Source organism: Lagopus muta, chromosome 3 (genome assembly GCF_023343835.1).
Source record: "Lagopus muta isolate bLagMut1 chromosome 3, bLagMut1 primary, whole genome shotgun sequence".
NCBI classification, from domain to species: Eukaryota; Metazoa; Chordata; class Aves; order Galliformes; family Phasianidae; genus Lagopus; species Lagopus muta.
In genome coordinates this window covers 65,090,363-65,109,197 of record NC_064435.1, presented here as the reverse complement: position 1 = coordinate 65,109,197, position 18,835 = coordinate 65,090,363, and the positions used below count along the sequence as shown (strand labels likewise).

The 18,835-nt window shown below is 38.8% G+C and overlaps 1 protein-coding gene across 10 annotated transcripts in view; it reads left to right on the top strand.

The window, feature by feature from the left end:
* FHOD3 (formin homology 2 domain containing 3) overlaps positions 1 to 18,835 on the top strand; it is a 360,868-nt gene that overhangs the window by 147,405 nt on the left and 194,628 nt on the right. For all 10 annotated transcript variants that reach the window (XM_048940651.1, XM_048940649.1, XM_048940648.1 and 7 more), the window contains exon 4: positions 16,259 to 16,326. In XM_048940651.1, the coding sequence (XP_048796608.1) occupies positions 16,259 to 16,326 (68 nt within the window). The remainder of the gene's footprint in view (positions 1 to 16,258; positions 16,327 to 18,835) is intronic.

Below are 18,835 nucleotides of genomic sequence, written 5' to 3'. Positions count from 1 at the left end.
AAAAGGATTTCTTTTTTTTCTTATGGTCATTTTCTCCCTTCATTCTCACTGTATGCTTTCTTTATTGAGGAATAGTCGGCGGTAGCTGTAGGCCAGGAATGCCAATAAGGCAATCTTGAGCAACTAGTTATTTCTTCATGGTTTTCCTTTTGTAGACAGTAGTAATAACATGTCCTGTGTTTCTTCTAAGAAACCACATTTTCCTGTTTTCTGAATGTAATGGGATATAATTAGATGTGTATACCCTGTTGTTTGTTTGCTGGAACCTTCTTCTGTATTCACCCCCTGTCATCATACTAGTTTTCTAGTGGCTTGGTATAGACTTCAAAAAGAATTTAGAAAGAATGACAGTGTTTTTGGAGGAGGGAGAGGGTTCAGATCCATAGTAGCTCTCAGAAGGTAAAGGCTTTGCACTGCACTGACGAAAATCCGATGGGCTTAATTGAGACTGAGGTTTTTCACACCATTTGCTGCTGTAGCTTCCACACAGGTCTCATTCTCGTGGAGCTCTTCTTGTGGCAGTTATTTAGGGAATGTACAATTTGCTCTGTGTTTCTCAGCCTTCAAGTAATATAAACAGGACATGAAGTTACACTGTACAGAATTGTCTTTTATTTAAAAGAAAAAAGTGATCCTTCTTTCATGTATACTTAGAGTGACTTTGGATAAATAAATAATATTAATTATTGAGACATCTCTGTTCAATGTGCTGGACCAGTAGTTAAGGAGTTGCTGTGGTGAATAAGGCATTGAGCTAAGTTCCCAAGTTGCTGATGCATGATTTTTCTATCTCTTGCAAAACCTGCAGAAAGGCAGTGAGAAAGGGCCTATATTTCTGCTCTGAAATAAGGCTGTTGAAGAAGAGAATAAAGTTGGTCTGTATCCATGACAGCTTTGAATTCAGTGCCATGAGTAGAAAGCAGTAGGAGATTGCCTTTCCAGCCAAAGGGCAAGCAGACACTGATGTCTCCATGAAGGCCCCTGCAGCCTTTGTCAGGCTGGCTGCTTCCCAAGGCTGGTGATAACTTTTGTGTCTTGTGCTCATCTTCCTTGATCAGTATCTGGAATGACTTCCAGCTGTCTGGTTAAATCCTTGGCAGCCAGTGCTGATGCCAGCAAGGATGTTTGATGTCTGCTGCACAAGAATTCAGTTCGTTTTGATGACCATGTAAATGAATTAGATTTATGTTTGGTGTCAACACTCTTGCACAGGAGAAGTCACTGGTGACAGAAGTGACTTTTTCTTTACAAAAACAGGCTGGATGAGTGATTGAGCTTTTTCTTTTCTTTCTTCAAGCAAAATGGGACTGAGATTCTTCCTGGGAAGAGCTTAGTTGTGTTTACACCTCACTCCCCCCTTCTTTTTGTCTCTAGCGTGTTTGATAAGCTGAGGGAAGAAACCCTAAATGAAAAGACAGAATTTCTATTGTCTCCCAAAGAATATCTGAAAGCTAAAGTGTGTGTGCAGTTTTAATTTTGGATTCAGTTACACAAGAAGTAATTTTATATATGAAAAAAAAAAAAAAAATTAACATACAAGATGGCCAAACCATGCAGTAAACAGTTGAACAGTTGTGGATTTACCAGGATCAGTGAGTGGGTCTTGAATTCTCATAGAATGCATGATACTTTCTGAATGACATTTTCTTAAAATCTGCAATGCCTATTAGTCACCCTGAAGGGAAGATCTTGTCCTTTAGTGTTCTCGAAGATCCTAGCTGTTCACTCACTTCTAGTTGCACAGTTACATGTTTGTCAGTATGATCGATGAGCAATGTAAAGTATGTACACACACACAAAAAAAAGAGGGAACAGTGACAGAACTTCCCGGAGCAAGAGAAAAGAAATAAAGAGGCAGAAAAGTTCTTGAATTTGGTACAAAAGCAAAATAGTTTTTACTTTCAGTTGTAGGATCTGATTTGCTGTTGTTGTTACAGTTAGGATCATATAGTTAGGTTGCGGTTGGAGTTGATGATCTTGAAGGTCTTTTCCAACTTGAGCAATTCTATGATTCCAAAATATCACAGTGAACACTTACACTAAGTGAATTTATGAATTTTGCATCCTAAATTTCAAAATTCTACATTAAGAAGATAAATATGTGTAGCATGGATGCCACAGTAGGCACATGCTTAATCAAGTGGATGAGAAACTGAGTAGAGTTGTGCGCCATGGCGCACGCAAATTTACAAGTACTTTTGAAAGGGGAACCATGAGCGATGTCCCGTGTTCATTATGTATCTTTTTTGAGACAGTTTCATGGTTCAGCAATAACTGCACCAGTTTGGGATTGTGATGAGAAACTAAGAGTATGTAATGCTGTGGCTGAAATTGGTGCTGTAGTTCCATGACCTTAATACTTAGCAGTGAAACTTTTAATTTAGTAACTAAGACAAATTTGTTTCTGTGCTGTGGGACAAAATTTGTACAGCCTGATAAAGAGGGATCTTCAGTCAAAGTGAAAAATTGTCCCATCTTTGTGTACATGAGGGATGTTGGCTTTTTACCTAGGAATGTGAATCAGGAAATCTGTCTATTGATCCAGCAGGCAGAATGACTGACTAACTTTTCTTCCATCTGACCTCCTGCAAAGCTTAACTTTTCTTTCATCCTTCCAGGATGTTTTTACTGTTCTCAGAACAACTTCGAAGCTAATATTTCTGTTCAGCTGTTGTTTAAAGCCGTCACAGAACTCACCTAGACTGACCCAAGAGAGCATTTTTAAGTTGTAACAGTGACCTTTTATTGAAATGAAACATCTCTTTTGGAACAAGATTTGCTCCTGCTACAAGTGATATGCTGCTGCCATAGATGTAAAGTTTTTCCTACAGTGGGGAATTGGGAATTATTTCTGTCTTAGCAGCTCTGTGATGGGTGACTGCCTTTTACTGCACAGTGAGATGCTGTCTTTTTGTGGTTGCCTCCCAAGAAATATTATTTGTCATTATCAGCAGTCTTGTGGATGAGTAATGCAAGATCAGTTGAATAACTTGGTGTAGCATTTCCTGAAGAAAGACTGAGCCACATGCTGATGTGTGAATAACTTCTGTATCACTATCAGTGCTTGGATAGCTTTTTCTTGACAGACTTTACAGCCAGCCCTAATCATCATAACTGTGATATGCTGCATTTTGGTAAATAGAAATGGTAGAGCTGTAGCTGAGAATGACAGTAAGGTGGAAAAAGATAGAAAGCAAAACGTCACATTTCTGAAGACTTAGTTGTAGTTTCTACATTTGCTTATAACCAGTAATTTGGAGCAACTGATATAATCCTAAATTGGGTTATTTTGAAAGCAAATAGAAATAGCTGACCTGGATAAGTATGTGTGTGCGTTTAAATATGTGTGTATGTATATTAAGAAAAAAATAGGGGGGGAGGGGGGGGAAAGTAATGGAGGTGAAACTGAGCAGCTTTGGAGTAAAACATCTCATCAGTCAGTCTTATATTGATTCTTGTTTTTTGTGTAGTGCTTTTGAAGCTTTGAAATGCAGATCAGCAAGTGTTTGCTGGGACAAATAGGAAAGTTAAGAGGGATAAAAAGTGCAGCATGTTATTGAACTATTAAAATAGTTTTAAATTTCCACTGGAAATCCCATTGCTAGGAGAAGGACTTGAGAAAATGCCCATTAAGATTCTAATGGCCATAACTGGAAACATCTGCACAAGTCAGGTGCTGCTTCTTAGGTCTGTTCAGCAGCTGAAGAGGCTGAAGTTTAGTTATGCTGAAGTTGCAGAAAGTGGCTTTAAAGGAACCAGAACCATAAATGGGTGGATTGGCTGTATGTCTGGACCTGGGCCATGGGAGCTCTGCCACTGCAGTGAGTGGAGCAGAGGAACCAGAGATGTCACCTGGAGAGCCATTGTGATACTCACATTCTCTCTATAAGCAAGAGTGGGAGGAAAGCACACTGAGGGACCTTTTGCATAAAGAAACACTTTGCCTAGCATTTAACTGAATTTATATTACAAATTAAAATTTCCATTCCCTGTGGCAATTAAGCTACTAAAAAGTAGCTTACCACATGGAGCCTTTTGAAAGCAAACTATTGCCTTTATATGTTTGTGATATATAACTGATATAGTCTTATATATATATATATATATATATATATATATATATGTATATATATATATCATATGAATATGTATTACAATATGTATAATATTATGTATGAGTAATGTGTGTATTTTTCCTGTGAATATATATATAGTATGTGTATATGTTTATAGTTTGTATTTCCTTGATTAATTAGGGAAGTAGCTAGAGCTTTTTACAGCCAGTGACTGAATTAATAATGAACAGAGAAAAACGTAGTTTAGATGAATGCTTTCGTGTGGCTTTGGTCAAATTACTTAGAGGTGGAAATAATCAGTGGTTCAGTTAAGTGAGAGGCATGATATATACTGGAAAAGCTCCATCGTATGTCAGATGTTTTACAACTGTGATAAATGACTCCAGATAAATAATGCTAACATGTGTTAAACAAGTTCAGGCCAAGTGCAGTGCGGTATGGTAAACAGAGATTGCACTTCAGGAATGTTTGAAAATATAAATGGATGATATATGGTTTTGAATAGCACTGTGAGTATAGTGTTCTCTCTGTGGAGGGTAAAAGAAAGATTATTCGAAGATGCTTCAGATATAACTTTTTATTATTATTACTATTTTTAACAAGTACAAACCTAGAGGTTTGCTGGTACTGAAAGCAATTGTTTGGGCTGTTCAGCTGTTTTGAGCAGTGTATTCCAGGCAGGTTTGATGAAATGAAATTTCAGCATGAAATTCCTTGGATAATCACAGGACTAAATTGTAGGGAAAAAAAAATAATACTTGGAGGGATTTTCCTTTGCATTCTATTTATTAGGAAAACTGCTGATAGAGAGTGAACTTCACAACGAAGTTAGTCACAGTGAAGCTAGGAATGTTACTGATTCTCTCAACTTCATGAGATGAAGAGAGCTACTTTAATAATATTGCTGCTGCAGTAGGGGAAGGTACTTGCAACCATGAATTCATGTGTTTTGAAGTTCATAGTGTATAAATCTAAGGGTACAGAATTTAATTACTTGTTTCATTCTCTTTGAACAGGACAAAAAAGTGACGAAAGATATTGCTGGTTTCTTTGTGGAACCCATATCCAAAGCATTTTAAAAAGGCAAGAAAAACCCCAGTTTTCTGCCAATGTCAATTTACAAATATATTGAAAAGTCACTTGATCTCACTTGCAAAAAGGTGTATAGTTCATAATCCACTGAAAAAAAATAAGAACACAGTGCTGTTGATGAGGAAAACAAGAATTTAGACACTATTTCATTTCAGAGTAGCATTCTGTATTTTCAATCTTGTCTTAATACGATCTGGGAGGGTCTGGAATTTAACAAGCTAGCGAGATCCCTGCACATCAGGTTTGGGGCAGGATCTGAACACTGCTCAAGCAGCCCTCACTGTTAGGAGTCATTTGCTCCTTGTCTCTGCATCCCTTCGTTGGAAGGAGACACAGAAGAGCAGGCTGCACCAGGGCTGTCAATGCAACGAGGTCCCGTACCAACACAGAGCTAATGCTCCAGCACTGACTTTCTGTAGCTCAGCATCAGCTTAAAGGATTGCAGTTTCCAGTCTGTGCAATTTAAAAGACCATTCCTCTTCTCTGTTTTAGCTGGTTTTGATGGTGAGGGAGGAAGTGAAATAATTTTGTCTACCAGAGTCTGAATCCAAACCTCCTTTTCACGTAAGCATCTATCACAGTGGTATGTAGGATCTGTGAGTCTCATGCACTTAATTAAACTCACTCATTTGCAAATGCAACTGAGCAAAGCATTCAGCATGGAGTTTTTTTTTACTTGCTGTATCTGTCTAGGGAAGTGAAACCATTGCTCAGATATTCTCTTGTATACCAAGTCAAGCCACCTGTGTCACACATCTTGTTCCTGGAAATGTGAGGTGTCTGGTAGGGCTGTGAACTCTGGCACACAGAGCTCAGGACTGCTAGCTCCTGCATAATGTTACCTTGCCTGTCAGCCTGCTGTGCTTATCCTGCTGCCTGTACTGCATTCTCTGGGTGCTTCCTGTTATCTCTCTGGTTGAAAGGCACTGTGTAGCACAGGTAGCAGCAATAGGGCAACCAGCAGGCATCCACACAAGAGTCCTGCACCAGCATGAGTTTAACTCGAGGCTCAGTTTGACTTATTTCTCTCATACCCATTCTAGTTTATTCTTGGAAGTTTCCTTTCAGTTGTTAAAATGGTGCATTTTTCATCTATCCCAGCAACTTCAGAGTGATGGTGAATTTGTGGACCTGAACTGTTTTGACATCTGCTTAAAGTATTTGTGCTACCCTCTGTCCTTTCGCAGATCTGATGATTTCTTACTTTCTTTTAGGCTAGAAATCAGCTTATTTTAACTTGATTTCTGTTAATTTAACTATATGCTTTAGGTATATAATCTACTAAGGGTTTGAATTCTCACACTGTCTTTCAAGTAATTGTAGCACAGTTTCTATTTTTCTCAATTTGATCTGTATATCTTAAGTATGCCTGTCACTGTAATGAGGTGAATACTGAAGGCAAACAGATCAGTGATGTCCAGGACAAAACTACCTTACTGCTATTAATAAGAACCCTTGAACATGTCAAGGTACATGGCAAAGGACAGGCCAGCTTCCTCAAGCATTGCTGATTAACCAGATTAATGTTTTTTATTGAGGTCGTGTCTGCTGGAAACTAAGACTTGCTTTAAGGGACTGTTCTTTGCTTCATGATTCTGCAATACTTAGCAGAACAAAGACCTGGTCTGTTGAAATGCTTTGTATTCAAAATTGGTAAAGCCTAAGTTGAATTGCTGTGTCCAGGTTTGGCCACTTAAGAATGTGCAGTGACTGGCAGAAAGCCTGGAGTGTCTCCCATGAGCTCATGTAGTGTGGACTCCGGGATTTAAGGATGTGCAATACCACTGCAATCACTAGCAGTGCTCCGAAAAGCAGTGCCTTTATCAGATTTCTATCATCACTCCCTGCTGATACTGTCTCTTTTGCCTGCTGCCTTACTCTCAGTTGAGTGGTCTAAGCCTGCTGTCTGTGTTTTCAAGCAGCTTTTGATAGTGTTAAACATCTGCAGTTAATTGGGAGGCTGAGTCCCCAGAGGTCTTTCAGCTGGAGAACCCTGATGCACTTCCTGAGGATGGATAGGGATTGCTGGAACACCCCGGTATTACAGCTATGCTCTGACCCATTTTGGCAAGTCCTGTGCAACAGCAAAATAAGCTCAGGAGCTCATTCACGTTCTTGGCAGGAACTTGTCTCTTTGAGCTCAGATGTTTCTGCCTCTTTCCTTGCTGTCAGCATGGATAAGACCCAATTCTAGGGATAGCAGGCGTGAGCCTACATTTTTTGCTTTTTCTTTTTTTTTGTAATTGATTGATATAATTTTCTTGTTGCTTTTTACTAATATTTGCAGAGTATGCAGGGCAACATGTTGGCACAAGATGCTTTAAATTGAATGAAACCAGAAAATTCTAATAATGACCATCATCGTGTTATTAAATGCTTACAGTCCAAAAACCACTGATGTCCTTGTGTAAGCACAAGCGTACAGTTCTGCAATTCAAAGACCTCGTTGCAAACTGAAACAAAGGTTGAAGATTTGCTTTGACTTATATTTTTTTATAATTATTTTTTATCCTCAGACTGGTTGTAGTAATCTCTAAAGAAAACAGTATGTTCTTCTACATTATTTTCTTTTCTAGCAATTTTCCCTGGCTACATTTACTTGCATGATGTAACCTATATTTTAGCATAACAACTACTTTCCTACTGTATTAGTATCCAGGGAACAATTCTGCATCAGTAGGGAGATGAATAAGATGACCTTTCAAGTCTTTGCCATCACCACCTTCTGTAGTACAGTGCTGTAATACTTGACCTCGTTCCATAGCCTTTTTCCTTTTGTAACCCTTTGACTCTTACAAAGAACATTCACAGCATTTTTTGGCCATATGAAAGTTCTCTCCTATGAAGTTATCAAACTTAAATGCTGTTTCCTGCACTTCAGGATTGAAGAGCTTGTTAGTGCCTTTGCATTCAAGTGAGGAGGACCTATACAAATAAATCCTTGCAGGGAAATGTGCTGCATTGCTTGTTCCGTAGTGAGACTGAATATGCTGAACAGGCAGAGATCTATTCTTCTGTAATATGTTGGAAAGGCTGTATAGCTTTCAAACATGCATTTCTAGTGCTGCTTTTTATGTCGTGGAAGGAAGGAAGACCTGCTTGAGCAGTCTGCTCTAGCTCTTTACTCCCTTGATGGACCTGCATATTGTGCTTCACTGCCGTTGCTCTTTCCTCCAGCGTTCAGAAAGCATCAGTAGGCACCGTCCTGGATGTGAGACATAACTCTAGGGAAATTTTATATACTGGCTTGCAAAATTAGAAAGGAAAAATGTGAGAGAACTAATTTGGATGCCTTGCTGTCCCTGCTTGCTCATAACCTTCAGCTTGTAAATAAGGGCAGATGCTGTTTTTTGGATTTAGACCAGCAATGATTCCTGAGAACTCCCCAGCTTCAGTCAGTCCATGAAAACCAGTTTTAGAAAAGATAAATATTTTTTTGCCATAAACAGCCCTGTATATTCTTTATCTCTTCAGAGGCAACTGATACATAAGGCCTGTGGTGTTTGTTCTCCTTTTTTTTTTTTAATTACTGAACTCGAACTTTTAAAACCATTTAAGTGGGTCTTTTTTCCTTTATTTTATTTTATTTTATTTTTAATTTTGCTGCTTTTTCCTGTGCAGTTGGTATCATTCCTCTTTGACTGGGTTTTACTGTCCCATTGTAATGCTTACTTCGTAATTTAAATGCATAGCCTACTGTTATGCTCATCTGGTGTTGGGTTTTTCTGCCTACATCTTTTTTTTGACAGCAGCATTTCTGCAGAACTGAGTAGGGAATACAGTAGTGAGTGCAGAAGTATAAAAGTAAAGGAAAAATCACCAGACCACATATGTCAGCCAGGTTCACGTTGTCCTCAGCCCACATCAGCTGGTATTTCCTTCCTTGTTATTTATGAGTAAATAGGGCCTTAATACACCAAGTAAGTTAAAAATGGAAACAGGGAAAGAAAGTTTTTACATCATTTGATTTTAAGATTCCTTTATTCTTAGCATGAGAAGATGTACAGGTGTGGAGTACCAGCCTCCACAGGATCCAGATGAAAAGGCTCTGTTTTGCACTTCACTGTGTAAATGGTTACTGTGTTTTGGCATTTCCATTTAGGGTAAATGATCTGCATTTGTGTGCTGTAGTGCATATGGATAGTGTGATACATATTCTTCCTAGTTCGGTGCATGTGGATGGGCTATAAGAGCAAAAGAACAGTAATTTAAAGCTTTCCAAAGGGAAATTCAGGCTAATGGTTTATCTGCTTGGAAAAGGGAAGGCTCTGGGGAGACCTCACTGTGGCTTTCCAATATTTGAAGGCAACATATAAACAGGAGGGGCAATGGCTGTTTATGAAGGTGGATAGTGATAAGACAAAGAGGGAATGGTTTTAAATTGAGACAGGGGAGGCTTAGATTAGATATTAGGAGGAAGTTTTTCGCACAGAGGGTGGTGACGCACTGGAACAGGTTGCCCAAGGAGGCTGTGGATGCCCCATCCCTGGAGGCATTCAGGTCCAGGCTGGATGTGGCAGCCTGATCTGGTGGTTGGTGACCCTGCACATAGCAGATGGATTAAAACTGGATGATCATTATGTCTTTTTCAACCTAGGCCAATCTTTGTGAGCGTACAGAGCTGTACTGCAGTTCTGGCAGTATGGGATATCTGTCATGGCGAGCAGAAATCTCACCTTGCAGCCCAACCCACGGCCTGCCCTGTGCTTACAGATGCCTCCTTCCTGTAGCTGGCTCTTGGCACCCTCTTCTTTAAGCCTTTGTCTTAGGGCAGAGGGCAGGGCAGAATAGCTGAGGCTGTTTAGTGGCTTTCTTTCCTCTCGCTCCCCAGCAGTGGATCCTTCACAGAGAAAGGGAAGAAAGATGCAGGCTCAGAGCTCTACTAATATGCAGGCCCTATAGAGGATCCCCCTCTGGGATAGGGGCAAAGAACTCCATGCTGAGCTGAAAGGCTGTCCCATCTAATTAGCCAAGCAGCTGTTCTGTCTCTGAATGAAAACGAACTGCAGTGGGTTTTGTCCTCATTGTGAGGCTGGCAGCATTCCTCAGGAGGCAGTGAGGAAATTCCTGGGGTCAGTCAGTGCTGACAGTAAGGTGGGCTCTTGCTTCTAATGCCAGGCTTGGATTGATATACGCGCAGCCCATTGCTTTTCATCAGCTCATACTTTATTGTGGAGAAGTCCTTTTTCCTTACCAAGTGCCTGGCGTTTATCTCTGCATTAGTAGGAGAATATATAGCTAGAGTTTACATGTGACACTGCATTCATGAATGCATAACCATCTATTTGTACAGGAAAAAAATTAAAAGCAAGATCAGGTAAAGAGAAAAAATGAGGATTCATAATATGCAAAACAAAGTGATCTCAGCAGAAGCAGCAATTATGTAAATTTATTAATGGGCAATCTGCCTATGAATGAATCCCCTTCTAGGTGGTGTGAGAGTAAAAGGAGCGCGTGTTATCTTGCCAGCAAATGTATTGGTAGCTTTTGTGGACAAAAATAAAACAACTGAGGCTCTTCTTGGCGTTGGACCAGGTCTTTTCTTAGAGTACTGCTTTAATTTGCTTGATGTATGTGTAAGAATGGCACACTGCACTAATTACGTTTATATACAGTCATCCTAGGGATCTGCAGTCCTGTAGGTACCTATGCGTGCACTTGAGCTAGTGTGGTTGAAGTCTATCAGGCAGTTATCTTGCAGCCTGTTTTCAGGATGGGACCCAGGCACCTGAGGTTTTGCCGTTCTGCTCCAGTTTTAGCCTAGTTTTATGGTTGTATAAATTCATTCAGAGTAACACCCATTTAAAACTGAAGTAGTGTAGTAATAAATTTAGAGGTGTGGCTCTCTGCGTTTCCAGAAAGGTTTTTGTTTGTTTGTCATAAACAACTTTATTTCTTGTTTACCATCCCCACCAATCAGTGCTGGTGGAAAACAGCAGTTGATTTAAATTCTAAAAGGCAGAATAACTACTACTTCTTTCTACAGAACATTCTAGACAAAAATGTTTTATTCATTGTTGCAGGGACAAGAAATGAAATGTTAGTTCTTTAGCACCAGCCGGTTTGCTGATGGAAGACAGAATATTACTCCTTCTGTCCCATGCAAAGACTTCAGCAATGAATGGCAGGAAATATTTAAAATGTCCTTTAATTAGATCTGCACCAGGTGCCCTGCTAATGTAATCAAACGTAGAGTTAATCTCCCTTTTATGTTTTTGTTAGGAAGGGAGCTTCATCTTGAAATTATAGCTTAAGGAGAATAAGCATGGATAGGAGATCTTGAGGTCATTCAGGCAGCAGCAAGTGAGGCAGAGCAACTCCCATTTGCGCTCAGCCAGATGTTCGTGAGCCTCTGCCAATAGCTCAAAAGGCTGATACTACATAAATTACTATATCCCAGGGACTAATTCAATGGGTGTGATGGAAGAGGAAGGGAGGAGAATAGTGCCCTGTCGGTCAGAGGTCAGGTGTAGCTCATGGAACGGAGCCAAGCAATATTCAGACAGTTTTTCTTTTTTATTATTTTTTTAATTGTGGATTTAAAAACCAAAAACTGGTTTTCACACAGAAAGTGGAGGAAAAACCCCAACTTTCATTACGAATTTAAAGTCCAGTTACTACTTTCTTTAAAAAATTCCTACTTCCCACATAGTCAAAGGAATTGAATTCTCAGTGAAATCTGAGCCTCTGACAATCATCTTTGAAAATATATAGTCCCTTTTGAAAGCTACTGGTGGTCTGATAAAATAAAAATCTTGAAGGCTTCTCTTGCTTTCTGAAAAGATGCCAACTGCAGACTGAACCGCCCGCCTCACCTCCACTGTCATGTTTGACTGGAATTTCTCTAGAAAAAGTCCCTTTTCATCTAGTGTGCACTGTTTTTCTTTCCTCTCCAGGAGAATTGTTTTTACAGGAGTAAAAGCAAACAAACAAAAAACCAGGGTAATAAATAATGGTTTTCTTTTAAAGTGTGAAGCTTTCTCTCAAACAAAGCACCATGACTGCGAGAAAGGAGGCAGTTCCAGCTTGCAGCCTCTCGTGCACGTGTCTATTATTACAAGCCCAGTTTATTTGACATCCCACTTGTAAAAAGAGGTGGTTAATAAGGGCTGTCATTGTCTTTCAAGAGAATGCGTATAGGCCATGTGGGATAAAGGATGATTTAACAAATGTGACTTTCTTGTTACAGAATGGCAAATAAGAACGATGCTTAGGAAGTTTGTACCACACCAGTCCCAGTTTTTGTACCGTGTGGTTTCAAAAGAGTTTACTCTGATATTGAATGTTTGAAGATGTCAGTGCTGATGCCTTCTAGTTTCTCAAAACGTCCCTCAGGCTACAAACGAAAAGCAGAATTTCAAGGGTAGCAGATCCCAGTTTAGTCTATCAGTACTGCTCTATCAATGGGAAGCTGCTATGGAGGGACAGTGCCTTTTATCTTTCTCCTAAAATAAAGAAATAAGCAGTGCCCTCTAGTGTTAGTTACCATCAAAGGAAACCTCAAGAGGACTTCTCTATCATCTAGGTAACAACAGTTAAACCTTTTCCGCAGCTGCAGATGCTACTCTTTCCTTTCTTCTTCACTACTTTTCTTCAAGAAATAAATGCAATAACATAGCTTGCTGTGACACACTTTCCTGAAATGTGGCCGAGTTGTCAAGTCAACTCAGACTCCCTGACCTGATTTATCTTGTCTGATCTTGATGTGTAGGAGTGGATATGTCTGCAGTCCGTAGCTGGCCTGTGTGAGGACTGAAAGTTGGTTTTTTTACAAAGGAGATAGGTAGTCCTGGTGTTTTACAGAGTGGCATAGCAATGTGTCTTCCTGCCTGATGTTCAAAGGCTCAATTTCTGCATAATTCAGTCCTGACATAAGCTTGCACACATGTTAATGCCAGTCAGAATGGGGTCTTCTGGCCGCCCTGGGAGCACCTCAGAGTTTTTTTGATTCTAGTAGCCCTAGCAGTGCATACTGCTTCAAAGCCACCGGCACCATTTGTTTCAGCTACAGAAGACTCTGTCAGGGATGTGCCTCTGGGAACTGTGGTCACCTCTGTTCTTTAATGGGGAAAGCTACTTTTCATTCTGTTTGGAGGAGAGCAAAGCTTTAAATTGCTAATGTAAACCAGCCAGTGCTAAAAAGCGTTTGCTGTCTGCTTTCTCTGCTTTCTGAGTTGTCTTCAGTGTGAAAACATTGTAACCAAAAGTGCTTTTCCATTTCTGTTTTGTTTTCTACCATAGCAAAAGACCTTATTGGTTCTTTTGGTCTCTGAGTTTCTGTTGGTGTGTTTTCATAGCCTCCATTCTAATCTGATCCTTTGGGGACCAGGCCCAGAGGTCCCCATGGTATTAAATTAACTGTTGGCAAATGGGAATCCCATAAGCCCAAGCACTCCAGAGCTTTCACATGGTGTACAGGCTTAGAGTTTTCTGATGCACAGCACGCGAAAACAAAATAAACATACAAATCTGTAGAAAGCAACCTGTGAAGGACCTTGTCTTATGTGGCTTGCCTGCTTTCACTGACATTCATCATGAATTGTTGCTTTCTAAACCAAAACATTTTCTAACAGAGCTCAGAGGAGCAGTTCTTTCACTTACCTACTTGGGTTATGTTCTGTGAATATTCTTGGTGGCTGCCAGCAGTACAAGAATTAAACAGCCATTGTATTGCCCTTAGGTAAGGATAACAGGTGAAATGGTTACAAACTTGAATTTCCAACATAATTCAAAAAAGTTAGCAAGGTGAAGTTAGTCAATGCAAGGAGGGAACTGTGAACACTGCTATCTCTGCATAGATAGCTCAAGTGTTTGGGATATGTGCCGCTTTCCCTGTTGACTCTGCTTTTACTAAACTCAATACTTCCAGCAATTACTGATTCTTTAGCTCTAATGATAGACCCTGTTACAGACTGTGGGTAATAATTTTTCGTTTTTGCTGCAGATGAGGAGGGAGAGCGCATTGTTTGTGGTAGCTGCCAAGGATGATGTTATATTCTGTGAAAAGACCAGGGGAAAAAAATGTTCGGCATTGTTTCTCTGAGATGTACCAAAAATCTGCATGCACCAATGAAAGCAACTGGCGTTAAAGGATCATAACAATGGGTTGTTAGCCCTTTACCCCAGGCTGGGTTGATGATTGTTCCTGTTTAAAAAAAAAAAGAAAAGAAAAGAGAAGAAGAGAAAAAAACAAAAACAAAAACAGATGACATTTGTTAGAAAGTTGATATTTATGTGCAGACTTGCCAGCAGTTAAAGAAATGGTGCCTCTCTTAATTAAGATGATAATGTACTGCCTTGTTTGGAGAGACTCTGCTAATAATGGTGCTGAATTATGAATAGAGAGAAATTAGTAGTAACAAATGCCAGATGGAGGTATCTTTCAAAGAGGAATATTTTGTATAATATGGCATGTGAAGTTGACAGACCAGGTCTTAAAAGGCCTTTATTATTCTTTAAGCTTTTTTGACAAAATTACTCTTTATCCTGCCAAGAAATGTAGTTTCACGTGCCAGTGTGTTTTTAAGCTAGAGTAATTAAAGTATGCCTCCGAGTTTATGGCTTGAAATGAAATTCATTCCTACAGTGTTTTGTCAGTAATCTATAAACAGTGCATGGAAGGAGACAACTTACAACAATAATAGTTTTGCCAACTTTACACGTTCTGCCTTTGAAATCAAAGGCAATTAGAGATGAACAAAACAACTTTCAAAGTGTTTTTAGAAAAAAAAAAAAAAAGTTGTAAGCCTTACTGAAGTTTTATTTTACTTTTTCCTTTGGTTGAAGATGACTGTTGGGAATAAGAAATGTTTTTCTAAAATTAAAATCTGCCATCTTTAATTGAAGCTAATAAATGATTACAAGTTATAAATGCACAAAACCCTTAAATGCTGGGCTTTTTTTTTTTTTAATTCCTAGGAGAGAAAAAAATCTTTCATTTTGTAGTGTAGTAATTAAAAAAGAAACAGAAAGGGAAATCAAGAGAGAAAACTTAGAATTTTCAAATTTTATTTTCTCATAAGAATATTTCTACTTCACCAGTTTGCCCACTTCAATTGAATGACCTGCTGCCAATCCATTTCTGCCACCCACTGCATTGCAGGTTCTTGCCTGAGGGTCTTTGTAGGAAGCAAAGGTGGCCACAAAGATTATGGTTTGTAATCGACCTTTTATTGCATTTGTGCAATTCAACGTGAAGGAATTTGAGACAGTGTAAAGTGCTGTTTGTAGTCCTCTCTGTCAAATATGTCAATGCAGTAGACCAGAAAGACTTGAAGAACCTTATATACAGCTCTACCCATGCATTTCCAAATACACAACGATAAACATGAGACATGTAACACAAGATTTTTTCCAAAGGCAGAATATTATGACAGGATACAGAAAGATAGCAAGGGAGTTTCTTTTGTCTACATAAAATTATTTCCATGAGTATGCACTGGTAGAGAAATAAATGAAAGGGAATACATTTCAGTACTGGACCATGTAAAGAAGGCTTTTGCTTCATTTAGAAAAAGATCAAGATCAGTTTTCATGAGAATAAAACACTGTTTTGAATTATGCTTAGAACAGACTGTCCGGCTATTTCTGGTATTAACATTCATTGCCATTGTAGAAAGGAATTAACAATAGAAAGATGAGAGCACAAGTAAAGAATGTCTGGAGGGAAGGCAGTCAAGGATGGGATTCAGTGGCTCAAGTTGTGATAACAAAAGCAAAGAGTATTCTCAGTTGTGTCTTTTGATACCGAGCTGGCTCTTTCAATTAAGCCTGTTTACCTTAATGGAAAAAGAGGAATATTTCTAGGCATTTTCAAAATTACCTTATAACGCTGTTTCTCACTGATCTTGTTGAACCTATAGTAAAATTACCTGGGAGATGCAGTCTGAAGTTATGGATAATAGCCCAGTTTTTACTTGTGTTTTTAATGAATGAGTGTGTTATATATAAAAAAGAAAGTTCCTTTCTTTGATAGCAGTCTAGCTTACGGGACACGGGCACTACCCCTCAACTCTTTTGAATTGTGTACTACCTTTGTTTGTAGTGCTGTCTGTTTTGTTAATGTTGAACTTCCTTCTGTTTTCTTTCAGAAAAACTTTACAATTCCAATGGACGGGAGCTGAGACGAGCACTTTTCTCATTGAAGCAAATATTTCAGGTGAGCAAATAATGGCTTTAATTTTTTTTTAATAATATTATTTATTTTATTTTTATATCGGGACTAACTTATAGTTCTGGTAGAAGAGAAAATTCAAGGAACTTATTTGTAATACATGATTATCCAATTGCTTATTAAGTTCTTCTTTTTTTCTGTTCTTCCTTCCAGTTCCTGTTAGTCTTTTAAAAGGCAGGACCAGATGTGGGGTAATGGCAGACTTATTGGTTGGAATGTGCGAAAAAAAGCGAATAAATCTGGACCTCCTCTTGCATGGAAACTTGATAGTGAGAACTGGAAGAGGGGTGTGAAAAGAGGAGCTAGAAGACCTTTAACTGTGGTAGCGGCCCAGCATTTCCTCAGACAAAATCTTGACAAATAAGCTAGGCTGAATCTACATCTAAACCTGTAAGAAAAAGTGTAGTGGGAGAGCCATAAAGATGTTAGAATTTAGTTCTAAATTAGGAGTATGGATTCATTGATTATTCCAAAGGATACTTTGTGGAGCTGAGTATTACTCATGACTGATACGTCTAAAGAGAGGCATAGATTTGAATATGTGTGTTCATTTTAGGGGAGACCTGGAATCAGCAGGATTTTGTGTCTTGTGGAGAAGGGGCTGATGTGCTAGATAAGTGGTGTGGATATTATGAAACTGAATTGGATGAAAAGCTTGGATTTCAGATTGGTTTTGCTGGCTAGTCAGATAGACTTGGTTAAGATGCCAGACCAAAAGGAAACCATGACTGGAAAAAGCAGGTCATTAAAAGGGAAAACAGAAAGTAGGTGGAAACCAGAGTGTACTGCAAATACAATCCTAAAACGGAGCTTAGAAGGGCACACTCTGTCTCTATCAGGAAATATACATGAAATGAATAAGAAAAACACTTCCTTTATTAATATCCATTTAATAAATTTATTAATACCCATATCCCTTTGGAGTGACAATCTGTAATGTTGTCCAACTGCAATTGGTAGGTACAAATTCACGAAATAGCTACAAAAGTTTCCAGCTGTTACTTCAGAAATTTTTATTTTGTTTTAAATAAGCATTTATTCTAAGGAGAATAGCTAATTTCCAAAACACAAAATGTTTTCTGCAAGTTTCAAAGTAAAGTATTCAGAGTTTAGTAAATGTCAGGATGAAGATTTTCATGAGCACTAGAGTAGATGGTGAATCGGCTGATCCATTTTACAGAACATTTTGATAGCTGAAGATGCATTTTCATGGGTCAGAACAAAGCCTTGAATTTGAAACTTTTGGACAGGAAAGGAGTTCCAGTTCTAAAATGCTCTGGTCATCTCATAGCTGTAGATTGGAAAAAACATCATCTCTTCAAAGCATTCCTAAGGAAAGGTTATTTGGGAATTGTGAGGTTGCAAACTGAGTTTCCCTGTGAGCTTGCTGCATGGGTGGACTATATGCTTAGAGGACATATGGCAGGTTTCCAAGAATTGTCTTTGATTTCTTCCTTCTGGTTCACCTTAACTGCTTTGGGAAAGTATTTGTATTTCTGTCAATGTATATATTTGAAAGATTAATCTGAGCACTTATGCATGTGTAGCAGTAAGTGCTAAGCCTCTCTGTTTCAACCCATACCACAGCCCTCATACCTCCCATCAAAACTTTTCCCACTTTGGGTTTTCATTTTCTCCTCCATCTAAGTTCTTCAAAGTCTGCTATGTATTTTCAAGTACTTTGTGCACAGTGCTTTCAGCTGACCCACTGGTAGGATCTCTATCTTCCAGCTAATTAGGTTTTTCATGGAAATGTTTTAATATTTATCCATCTAATAAATATAATCACAGTTGACTAAGTTGAAGAGAAATGAGGAGAAAGGGAAGAGAGAAGCCCACAAACACTCCACTTGTGCAGGAACTTTGGGTCTACAAAAACCTGGACAGTAGAACTGTGATAGCACAGCTGAAGACTTTATCATAACCCTGTCATAAAAGTGGCACAGGTAGTTGATATTATCCTTGTGTTTTTAGGCTTCTAATTTCTGTCTTGGCAAGTCAGCATTATTCTCTTAACATTTAATCTGTAAAAAAGAGATAATCAGGCTTTCAGTGTGAGAGACAGTGACTCCTCTGTTGTAAAGAAATACTTAAATTCAAATCTGGTTTATTGGAAATGCACCAGTAATTAATGTGGTTTTTAAGGTAAGTGTGCTTGACAGTTTCAAAATATAACTATCCTAGAATAACTTCCCTGTTTCCTAGTATATATGATAAAGAAATTTTGGAATGACCTGTTATCACTTTAAGTATCTACTTCTAGTAGAACGGTGGTGTCGAGCAGAGATACCCTTCAAAAGACCTTCATATACCCTCAGAATGCAGGCTGTCATTAGTGGAGAACTGAGGAGAAGACTTACTCAGGATGCAGAGTATTCGTATTGTGTGGTTTTTGGGGTTGTATTTGAGGTAGTGCACCTAATGTTGGAAAATGGAATGCTATATGATGTAAGCTGCTTTTTGCCTGTCACTTTTGTTGTAATTAATAGTAGCA